Consider the following 12,092-nt stretch of genomic DNA (forward strand, 5'->3'; position numbering starts at 1 on the left):
GCATGTAGATCGGGGTAATTACATTCATGGCATTCGTAGTCTGTGTCACAATCTGATTGTATTTCAACCATTCTATGATCTGCTTCTCACAAACTGAGGGCACCGTGGCGGATGTTAGCAGATTGCTGGCCAACCACAAGCGTTACCTGGTAGGTAACCACCCATACAATCAGATTGTGACACAGACTACGAATGCCGTGAATGTAATTACCCTGATCTACATGCTGTCAAATAAACGAACCACACGCCGTGGCGCAACGTTAGGGGCATCGCCTCTGGCGCTGACGTCCGAGGTTCGATTCCCGAAAGGGAGTGCAGTGGAGTGTGTACACTTGATGAGCCCAGAATGAGGGCGAAGCACGTATCGTGTACTCTTTGCATTTATTTGACAGTAAACTATTTCAACCATATATATATATATATATATATATATATATATATATATATATATATATATATATAAACTAACTCACCATGACTTGTGCTTTTCAATCACCTTTTCACAGAGCTACTTGGAGTGTTCTTTTGTCTTCATTGTGTAGGTTAGGCTGCAATACTGACTCATCACAGAAAAGGTGCACTTGTACTACAATCAATTGAAACCCTTTAATTACAGACAGGTGCTCTCCATTTAACTAATTATGAGACTTTTAAAACCACCTGGCTGCACAAGGAATGACTTGAGTGTGTTACATTGCAGAGTGAACACTAATGCAGTCAATTATTTCTTAATTAAATCTACCTTGATTGAAATTTGAATAACAATAAAATAAGAAAACTTACAAGGGGGTGAATACTTTTTATAGACACTATGTATACTGCAATTTCCTGAAAATTAAGCTGTACTATCTAATACTGCTTTTTTAATGTTTTATCATAATTTATATTAAATAAGAACACTTTATTATGAAAGATGTAAGAATACTCAATTTTTTCCAAAGCAGAAACTCCTGTACTCTTCAGACAGATATTCCATGACAAGTCACCAAGCAGACTATAACTATGCTGCGTTTGTTGGTGATCAGACTGACTGCATTAGATATGCTGCTGAGGAATAGCATTTTGCTTTATATAAAACATGTAACAGTTGATTCCCTCCTCATATATTGCTTGCCAACAACTTACTGGTAACTTTGCAGATACTAAGATATCTGCCATCAATAGATGGAACTGTACAATGCACAATAATGAATAACATGCATGCAATTTCTTTGCATTGCAAAAATCGCAGTACAAATAAACTACACACAGAATGTTTCCATTGAACAGAAAAAAAAAAACAAACAAAATGTCAGCTTCTTTATATTAATAAATTTTACAGAGATAACACAAAAACCTGCAAAACAAATTGAATAATGTTATAATGTAATCGGCTAACTTACCGAAGAATAGGAAGAATAAACAAAATGGAGCAATAGACCGTGAAAAGACGTGAAAGCCACATTGCTGTTTCTAACTTGTTGGCCATCAAAAATTGCTAGAATATAGAAACAATATAAATTATTAAGACAAGACTAAAACATTATATATACATAGTAATTAGACTCTTGCCATTAAGTTGAGGCCCATTCATTTTAAACTGAACACTGCTGACTCAATTTATTTTTAAAGCAGTCATCTATCCACTTAACCCACATTTTCTGTTATGTCATAGAAACCCTAACATCTTCACACTGTATTGGGTTTGAGACAAAGCAACCACGAAAAGGATGCTAGGCCAATGCTGTACTTAATGGCAACAAATAGACAGATGTAAAATAAGAGTCAAGTCAAAGGGCACATACACACTCACATACACAATTCAAATGTTAACAATTTTGACTCACCCTCTCTCTCTCTACACAAACACATATACATATACAGTGCATCCGGAAAGTATTCACAGTGCATCACTTTTTCCACATTTTGTTATGTTACAGCCTTATTCCAAAATGGATTAAATTCATTTTTTTCCTCAGAATTCTGCACACAACACCCCATAATGACAACGTGAAAAAAGTTTGAGATTTTTGCAAATTTATTAAAAATAAAATATTGAGAAAGCACATGTACATAAGTATTCACAGCCTTTGCCATGAAGCTCAAAATTGAGCTCCGGTGCATCCTGTTTCCCCAGATCATCCTTGAGATGTTTCTGCAACTTAATTGGAGTCCTCCTGTGGTACATTCAGTTGATTGGACATGATTTGGAAAGGCACACACCTGTCTATATACAGTATAAGGTCACACAGTTGACAGTTCATGTCAGAGCACAAACCAAGCATGAAGTCAAAGGAATTGTCTGTAGACCTCCGAGACAGGGTTGTCTCGAGGAACAAATCTGGGGAAGGTTACAGAAAAATTTCTACTGCTTTGAAGGTTCCAATGAGCACAGTGGCCTCCATCATCCGTAAGTGGAAGAAGTTCAAAACCACCAGGACTCTTCCTAGAGCTGGCTGGCCATCTAAACTGAGCAATCGGGGGAGAAGGGCCTTAGTCAGGGAAGTGACCAAGAACCCGATGGTCACTCTGTCAGAGCTGTGGAGAGAAGAGAACCTTCCAGAAGGACAACCATCTCTGCAGCAATCCACCAATCAGGCATGTATGGCAGAGTGGCCAGACGGAAGCCACTCCTTAGTAAAAGGCACATGGCAGCCCGCCTGGAGTTTGTCAAAACTGATGGTCTGACGAGACAAAGATTGAACTCTTTGCTGTGAATGCCAGGCGTCACGTTTGGAGGAAACCAGGCACTGCTCATCACCAGGCCAATACCATCCTTACAGTGAAGCAAGGTGGTGGCAACATCATGCTGTGGGGGTGTTTTTCAGCGGCAGGGACTGGGAGACTAGTCAGGATAAAGGGAAAGATGACTGCAGCAATGTACAGAGACATCCTGGATGAAAACCTCACTGGGAGACTAGTCAGGATAAAGGGAAAGATGACTGCAGCAATGTACAGAGACATTCTGGATGAAAACCTGCTCCAGAGCGCTCTTAACCTCAGACTGGGGCGACGGTTCATCTTTCAGCAAGACAACAACCCTAAGCACACAGCCAAGATATCAAAGGAGTGGCTTCAGGACAACTCTGTGAATGTCCTTGAGTGGCCCAGCCAGAGCCCAGACTTGAATCCGATTGAACAATTACAGACTTGAGGCTGTAATTGCTGCCAAAGGTGCATCGACAAAGTATTGAGCAAAGGCTGTGAATACTTATGTACATGTGATTTCTCAGTTTTATTATTTTTAATAAATTTGCAAAAACCTCAAGTAAACTTTTTTCACATTGTCATTATGGGGTGTTGTGTGTAGAATTCTGAGGAGAAAAAAGAATTTAATCCATTTTGGAAAAAGGCTGTAACATAACAAAATGTGGAAATAGTGATGAGCTGTGAATACTTTCCGGATGCACTGTATATATATTATATCCAACATCTGTCTGCTTGTCATGACAGAACTACTTAACGGATCATCGCGCTAAGTATTATAGTTTGCTTGTGTAACCCATTCATTTGCATAAATCCAAGAGAGAGGCTGCAGGTCAAGGTGTGGTGGGTGGGGCCACGTGTTATAGCGTACCTTGCCTCCTCTTAGCTAGCGATACCTATTTGTTCAAGAGACTATCATCTACAGATTTTTAAGGAGTAATGTTTGACTTTGAGAGAGAGAGAGAGAGAGAGAGAGAGAGAGAGAGAGAGAGAGAGAGAGAGAGATCAGAGCTACGTGTGTTTTAGAGCAGGGGTAGGCAACGTCGGTCCTGGAGTGCCACAGTATGTGCAGGTTTTTGTTCCAACCCAATTCCTTAACGAGAACTCAATTATTGCTGATGAAGCACATATTGCTTAAGTGACATTTTAATGCTTCATTTTAGTGGTCTCGCTTGTTAAGGTTCTCCAACCTTAATTGCTTATTTCAATCTTAAACTGCTGCATTCAGTGTTTTAATTGCTCCTTATTAGCAATAAGATGTAAAAGACAAAGCAGCCAGCAGTTCTCCAGCTAGCTTTTTTCCAATTACATCTGTGTGTGTTCATCATGCACGGTTTGATTTAATAAAACACTTAATAGAAAAATGTGACAGACTGAAAATGATCTGTTTTAGGCTTCAAATCATTTGGATGATATCCTTGGAAAGGAAAAAAATCTATGATATAAAAGCCTTACATTACACAGACTAACAAGCCATAAAATTAAATAAGGTCTGAGATTGGCATGATTGGTTTCTAATTAAGCAATTGGGTTGAATGAAAACCTGTAGCCACTGCGGCTCACCAGGACCGACATTGCCTACCCCCTGTTTTACATCTTATTGCTAATAAGGAGCAATTAAAACACTGAATGCAGCAGTTTAAGATTGAAATAAGCAATTAAGGTTGGAGAACCTTAACAAGCGAGACCACTAAAATGAAGCATTAAAATGTCACTTAAGCAATATGTGCTTCATCAGCAATAATTGAGTTCTCGTTAAGGAACTGGGTTGGAACAAAAACCTGCACATACTGTGGCACTCCAGGACCGACGTTGCCTACCCCTGTTTTAGAGGGTAGCTGCTGATTGCCAGAGATACCACGGCCATTTACTTTTCTCTCCACAAGGGGGACACTCTCCTCTCAGAGCTGAACACAATCAGATACAGTGCTAACATTTGACGTTGGAGCGTACATACCTTCTGCTTGGCCAGATTTTTTTTTTAAACTGATTTTTATCGTTTGTCCTGCTTCACTACAGGGGCCAGCTAGTCATATAAGTTTAACTTAGTTTCATGAGGAGTGCCAATAATTCCGGGGTTGAGTGCATCCAGTGTGGGATTTAGGGTACAGTAATCCCTCGCTATATTGCGCTTCGCCTTTCGCGGCTTCACTCTATCGCGGATTTTATATGTAAGCATATTTAAATATATATCGCGGATTTTTTGCTGGTTCGCGGATTTCTGCGGACAATGGGTCTTTTAATTTCTGGTACATGCTTCCTCAGTTGGTTTGCCCAGTTGATTTCATACAAGGGACGCTATTGGCAGATGGCTGAGAAGCTACCCAACTTACTTTTCTTTCTCTCTCTCTTACGCTGACATTCTCTGATCCTGACGTAGGGGGATTGAGCAGGGGGGCTGTTCGCACACCTAGACAATACGGACGCTCGTCTAAAAATGCTGAAAGGTTATCTTCACGTTGCTCCCTTCTGTGCGACATGCTGCACAGTGCTTCACGGTGCTTTGCATACTTAAAAGCTCGAAGGTCACGTATTGATTTTTGATTGTTTTTCTCTGCTCCTGACGGAGGGGGTGTGAGCTGCTGTCTTCAACAGCTTTGTGCCGCAGGTGCTTCGCATACTTAAAAGCCAAACAGCCCTATTGATTTGTTTGCTTTTCTCTCTCTTTCTGACATTATCTGATCCTGACGTGCACTCCTTTGAAGAGGAAGATATGTTTGCATTCTTTTAATTGTGAGACGGAACTGTCATCTCTGTCTTGTCATGGAGCACAGTTTAAACTTTTGAAAAAGAGACAAATGTTTGTTTGCAGTGTTTGAATAAAGTTCCTGTCTCTCTACAACTTCCTGTGTTTCTGTGCAAATCTGTGACCAAAGCATGACAATATAAAAAAAACCATATAAACATATGGTTTCTACTTCGCGGATTTTCACCTTTAGCGGGGGGTTCTGGAACGCAGAAGTGTTGTTTCAACACTTAGAAAATGGGATAATAACCTAACATTGATGTTGTAAGTATCTTGAGGCTTAAAATTGACCCAGTATATAAAGTACCATTTAAAAGTCATGTGCATGTTCTGTTTTTTGCCTTTTCAAATTCTAGTAATGCATACCCTTCATATTAATGAATGAAAAACAGCCAAACTACAACAGGCAAAAATATGGCCAGATGTCATGCCAGGCAGATGATCACATCTCTACAGAACAATTAAAAATCCTGGGAGTTGTACAAAGCCCTTGAGAACATCTACAAATAGATACAACTGCTAGATCACAGAAGGAAAAACCCTGCAGTTATAAAAAGAGTACAGAATGCTAAAATGAAGCACCAACATGTACAATGTCAGATATAAACTACATACGTGAATACTGCTTATACCACAAGACCTCTAAAATAAATAATGCATAGGGCTCAGTCTTGTTTTTAGTTTAGTTTTCATGACAAACAAAAAAATTTTATAAGACAATAAAACTAATGTCTGCAATGTATCTTTAGCTACATAACTGACAAACTAAGTTTCCACATTTAAATTAGGTAAAACTCACTAAAAAAACAATATAGGTCCACTACTCACCACACACCCACTCCTTGGCGGGCTTCTCTCCTGTGTGTCAGCCATGACAAAATTGTCAGATTCCTGAAACAGAAATTATACATTAAATAATGTATACTAGTTTTACATTAGTCAAGGCATTTGACAACCACCAATAGCTTGATTCAGGAAAAAGAAAAAAAAATTTTTTGTTTCCCCTTTTCTTATGTACATTTTATTTTTTCAGTAATGCACCATTGTATCTGAAATATTTTTTAGAGCTGGGACAGATGACCTAGACTAAGGAGAAATTGCCCAGTGTCAAGTAGGGCCCTATGGAATCAGTTTTATTTTTTCACAAATTCCGTTTTATTTTTGATTTTTGGCTTTCACCGTTTTTTACCTTGATTCGGATTTTTACATTTTTTTTTCCCCTGTAAAAAAGTACTAACAGCTACAACAAAACAAATATTAATGAAAATGGAACTTCACATTCCTTTTAATAAAACAGCACACTAGCACAACTGAACCTTATTTTGCAGTTCCATTCATCAGGTAGGTGCCCAGATCCTTCATGATACTGAATGCTGAGGTTGCAGTAGGACAGTGAGTGCCCTCCAGAATTTTAAGAGCTGTTACTAGTTTGGTGCATCCATCTGAGATAAATGTTAACTTCCAAAGAGTGACCCGTTTTTAAGGGTTTGCTGCATCTGAGTAAAAGCCTGCTATTCTGCACATGTCTGTAGATGCCGAGTCAAATGTGGACCTTGCGTGCCTCGACACCGCGAGTCAAAACATTTATTATTAAGTCCCGAAACAGGGCCATACGTGATTCTCAAAGGAGAACCCCCCAAAAAGTATATTGTGAAGAGGCAAAATCCTGTGCTGCAAAGTTTACACCCTTAGGACTTCCTCTTAAAACACCTGCCTTCAATTTCTCCAGTCCATGCGTTTTAGGCCACCGGAGTTTCAAGAAGAGAGAAAAAATATGTAACAAAAGATGCTGAGATAGAATAAAAGGCTGAAATAGCTCAGCAGCAAATTACTTTGCATGTTGTAAAGTACACTGTGACAGTAGAGGCAGACAGACAGACCAGACAAACCATAGAATGTGGTAGCTACTGGGCTCTACATGTTTGAGAAGCTGCGATATACGTCCTTTTAACTACTGTATCACTATATGACATAACAACAAATAGAATTTAGATAAGCATTGTTTTTTATTTGTTAAAATGCTGCGGATCTTTTTTCATGCCACATTTACACTTCCAATTAGCTAGTAATGTTAAGTTTCTTCAGTTGTCTAGTTGTGTAGATGTGCAGTCAGAAGGTTGATATTGTACAGCCTCATCTGTGCATCTACTGGTGTTGTTAGGCAGATGTGTTGATTTGGGTGTTTCGAGTACTGAAATCTGCATCTCCCATGGCTCTTCATTATCATCTCTCTTAACGGCAGTCCTTTTGACATAGTGTGGTACACCGTTTACTTTAAAGGCATGTTTTGTAGTTCATATTTTCATGAATATAGCTGCCAATTCTTTAAAGCTTACACTGACTCCTACACTATCATTGTAGTGGTGAACAACAGATAATACACACAATACCTGTGACAACATGTCTTTCAAGTTTACCATTTGTCCTTTGATGCAGTCAAAAAGTATAATCTGATGCTACAGAAAGGTTTTTCCCCTTGCATTAGGTTATGTCTATTTTTATATGCAATGCGCTCTCTGCACGTGACACATATTTATATTTCTAATAGTGTTTTCTGAGGAGACTCCTTGACTGTAGACCGTTCATCGTAAACAGAAGCTTTGCTGTCTGTCGGACCAGGTTAATGACAGCACTTCTGATCTTTGCAGTTCAAAACCACCACCCCTACTTTGAACGTCACCTTGTGAGGCATTGTATTGGTTTAGAAATACAACACCCAGTGAACCATCTAATTGTTCCCACCCAGTTTTAAGCAAAATTCAGACTTGGTTGTCTCCAGACGTATATATTATACGTCTAGAGAAAGCGATACTACTCATGTACAAACCCATATGTACTAATTTTTAATTATATTTTTTAAATCTTACATGCCAATGACTACAGATTTACAAATACAGCTAAAACATATTTAAATTACATTTGTTAAAAACAAAAATCCTATATGTACATACTAGTATATTATATGGCGATGAGTAAAATATTCACATACAGATAATGGGCCCAAAACTTCCAATATTGTAAAGGTTACAATATTTAATTGAGATTTTTCAAATTATTAACCAATTAAGTAACACTGATGGGTCATAATCACTTATATTAAAAAACTGAAAACCCAGCTTTATGAAATATTCACTTACTTTAGGTTAAATTCATTCAACATTTGTTAGCAGCTCCTCATACCATAATTATGTTAGATGAGTTTGACTGGACCACTTAAGGAGCACCTTCTTAAGACAAAAAATATAATTGAATGGCTTTGTTTAGGTCACTGCCATGCAGGAATATGAATTGATTTTCGAAGTTTCAAAGAATGCAGATTTTACAAAGCTCTAGTATTTTTTTTTTTTTTTTAACATTTTCTCAGTCCATTTACTTTTCCATTTTGACATGTCTAGCAGTCTTTCCCTAAGACCAATAACTGGCTGCAACAAGGTGAGGATTGAGTTTGTACATTTCTACCATACATAGCACTTGGCATCACAGAACTCTTTATTCAAATTCTTTCAAAGGCTTCTACATGGCTCGAACAAAACCTTTCCAAAGAAGCATCAATTTGTCTAAACAGATTATTTTTATATTTCCTTCCTGACACCTACCAGACTCTGTGCAAAACATTTAAATATGTGTTTAATTGTGTTTCTTTTAAGTTTAAAATAACAGAATTACAATGGTTCAAATCGATCAAATGGACTCTGATTCTGTTAGTCTTGCTCTATATTCTTTTTGTCCTCCTCCCGGATCTTTCTAAACGTTTATCAATAATAAATTAATCTACGACCAATTATTTATTGCTTTATCTTATAAGAAAATTATGGTCTTTTCTGATGTGAGACATGAACATTTCTGTTTTGAGTCTAAGTCTGATCATATTATGTTAGTAAAAATACAAAGCATACAATTTAAAAAATCTTAATTACAACAATATCACTAGTCTCTTATAAAATATCAAGATGGTTGATGTGTATAAAATTGTTATCGAAAAAGTAAGAAATTTACTGTATGTATACTTAAAGTTAATTAGTAATACTGTAGCCTACTGTAGTAATACTGCCTACTGTAGCCAACAACAGGTGCATTAGGTATGCAGCTGTTCTGGGTGAAGCACACAGGATACACGCAATCACTTGCAAAGATGGAAGCGATTTTTAAATTGATTTAAACAGCGTACAGATCATTAGGTTATACACTTTTCGTTAGCAAAATGGCAAGTGGTATAAACTGTAGCATGCTGTACATTTAATAATTCATGGCTGCTTTCCAGACTTTAACAATGTTATTTGATTCAATAAAGAAAAAACATTATTATACTGACACCCGTTATGCAGACAGATTGCACAAATAAGATTTCATATGTTAAATAACAGAAGCCAAATGTTTACTACAGCAAAACTACAGTAGCTTTGTAAGCTGTCAATTTCTAATTTTCTTTTTGTATTCATCCATTTTGAGTGACCATCAAACTAAGTTAGTCACATCAGCCTCCAATCTCTGCTACAGCTCACCCAAGGAATGACCAAATAAATCGGCCATTAGAAACAATGCCTTTGGCATATCCCAAGCATACCGTCTCATAAACTATTATCAATACACCTTGGGGAGCATGAACTAGAAATGCCCATATCACCTCAATCAGCTCATCTGAACTGAGGACAGACAGTTGAAATTCCACCTGGAAAACTAAATACCTCATCAACCACAAAGAACAAGAACCTAGTTTCTGTCTGCTATCTCATACTTTCAGTTACTAGAGCGCTGACCAATGCCTACCAATACCTTTCAGTGAAATATTTGGCTTAAAGTGTTCAGGTATTGTCTAGACATGCAAACAGTTCAGTATCAATTCATCACCCTCAGATTCAAATCAGACAACACAATTCCTCCCATTTATGTAGAATGTTCTTGTCAAAAAACTAAATCAGCAAGTAGTCTTGCATGACACAAACTGTCCCTAAAAAGGCTGAATACCTTTCAATTAACAAGAAACAATTTCAAACAGTCGAGGAACATTCCAATTTCACTGCATTTTGCATTACACTGGTACAAATTCCAAATTCACAAGGCTTTCCTCGTGAGAAAAAAAAGCAAGACCACCCCAAACAAAAAAAAAATATTTGGATGCTGAGACAATACTTTATTCTCAGGCGAGTTCCACTATATACAATATGTACAGACATTTACAGGTAGTTGTCAACTTATAACTAAGTTCGGTTCAGATGGACTGGTCATAATTCGATCTGGACACAAGACAGACCGGTATATGTATTCAAACCTGACCATATGATTTGTACTATATAATAAGTCCATTAAGTCATATTTTTGTTTTATATCCTTTTTATCACAATTCTTAGTGTAGATTTTCCATGTTTTTAATTATTTTGTTTATTTTATTATTTTGTTTCATTATTACAGTTTCTCACATGGGGGCCGAACCCTGAATAGCTGCACAAATCCCTTCTTTGTTTGTGTTATGTTACATTATCAGTGTGAGCCACTCCCAGTGTTCACTGTGTTAAATGTGAGAGGAGGAGTACTACTGGCAGAGTTTGAACACTCATGTTTTTTGTTTTAACATTTCAGCCTGTTAATAACAAACAATAACAGATAAAGGAGTTCAGTGTGGTTTATGAACTCTTCGTGGTGCTTCACACAAAGCAGCACATCGTTAGTCAAAACGCAGAAGTTTTGGAGGTTAACCAGACACAAAGCCAAAGTGCAGCAGTACAGCATGTGCAGTGAACACTGGTTACAATGGGATAACAGTCATATGAAATTGCATTCCTTCCTCCCTCATACTGCTTGACCACCTTCATTTCTGTTTTGAGATCCACTGCCTTTTTTCCTGTAACTGTAACACAAATATAATTGAACATAGTCAAAACCGCTGCAGGTAATAAACCCAGATCGAGATGAAGGAGTCACGGCATACATGCTGGCATGGTAAAAACTGTCTTTTGCCCATGAGACATGGTAGCAGTCGTAAGTCGAATGGTCGCAAGATATTATGGTGGTTAAGTCAACAATTACCTGTACTTCATTGTTACTGGGGGTATAAAAAGAATAAGAATCTATGTTCAAACCATGATTTCTTCCTCAGATGTAAAAAATGCTGCAATGGTTTATTTATAAAGCCAAAAACAGCAAAGTGTACTTGAAGTGAAAAGATAATGAGGATAAACTATAGAATGTCATCTTCTACCTGGCATTTCTGCAAATACTCTATATGTTCTTCCTCCCTAATTTGGATGGGCATGAGCATAAATTGTTTTGGTTCTACATTCTCTGCAAAATGGCTGTTTGTTTCAGTGTACTTATCAGCAACCTAAATGTATGAACAAATTTCAGTGATTAAAAATTATTTTCCCTAATAATATTAATATTGTCTATAATGTATTTTCAATCATTTCTTGGCTGTAAATAAAGCCCTGATTAACGAGACTGGAGATATGTTCTTCTAGGCCTGGATGATTTCTCCAAGAATGTTATAATTTTTTCTGGTATGCATTTTTTGATGCTCATTCCAATGTTTAAAAATTACTTTGAACCCTGAAGAATCCAAAAGGCCTGTTATGGTGTAATGCAAAAATTATACATCCTCAAAACAGAACATTATTCACAAAACCACAAAAACTACAAATACATAAATAATAACCTAGACTTTTAA

At 37.3% G+C, this 12,092-nt stretch overlaps 1 protein-coding gene across 1 annotated transcript in view; it reads right to left on the reverse strand.

The window, feature by feature from the left end:
* The window catches only part of tmem33 (transmembrane protein 33), a 50,585-nt gene that overhangs the window by 23,433 nt on the left and 15,060 nt on the right, over positions 1-12,092 (reverse strand). The window contains exons 2-3 of the mRNA XM_028801928.2: positions 6,260-6,322; positions 1,383-1,477 (exon numbers count right to left, since the gene is read on the reverse strand). Coding sequence (XP_028657761.1) covers positions 1,383-1,477; positions 6,260-6,304 — 140 coding nt within the window. The 5' untranslated portion in view covers positions 6,305-6,322. The remainder of the gene's footprint in view (positions 1-1,382; positions 1,478-6,259; positions 6,323-12,092) is intronic.

Source organism: Erpetoichthys calabaricus, chromosome 5 (genome assembly GCF_900747795.2).
Source record: "Erpetoichthys calabaricus chromosome 5, fErpCal1.3, whole genome shotgun sequence".
NCBI lineage: Eukaryota > Metazoa > Chordata > Cladistia > Polypteriformes > Polypteridae > Erpetoichthys > Erpetoichthys calabaricus.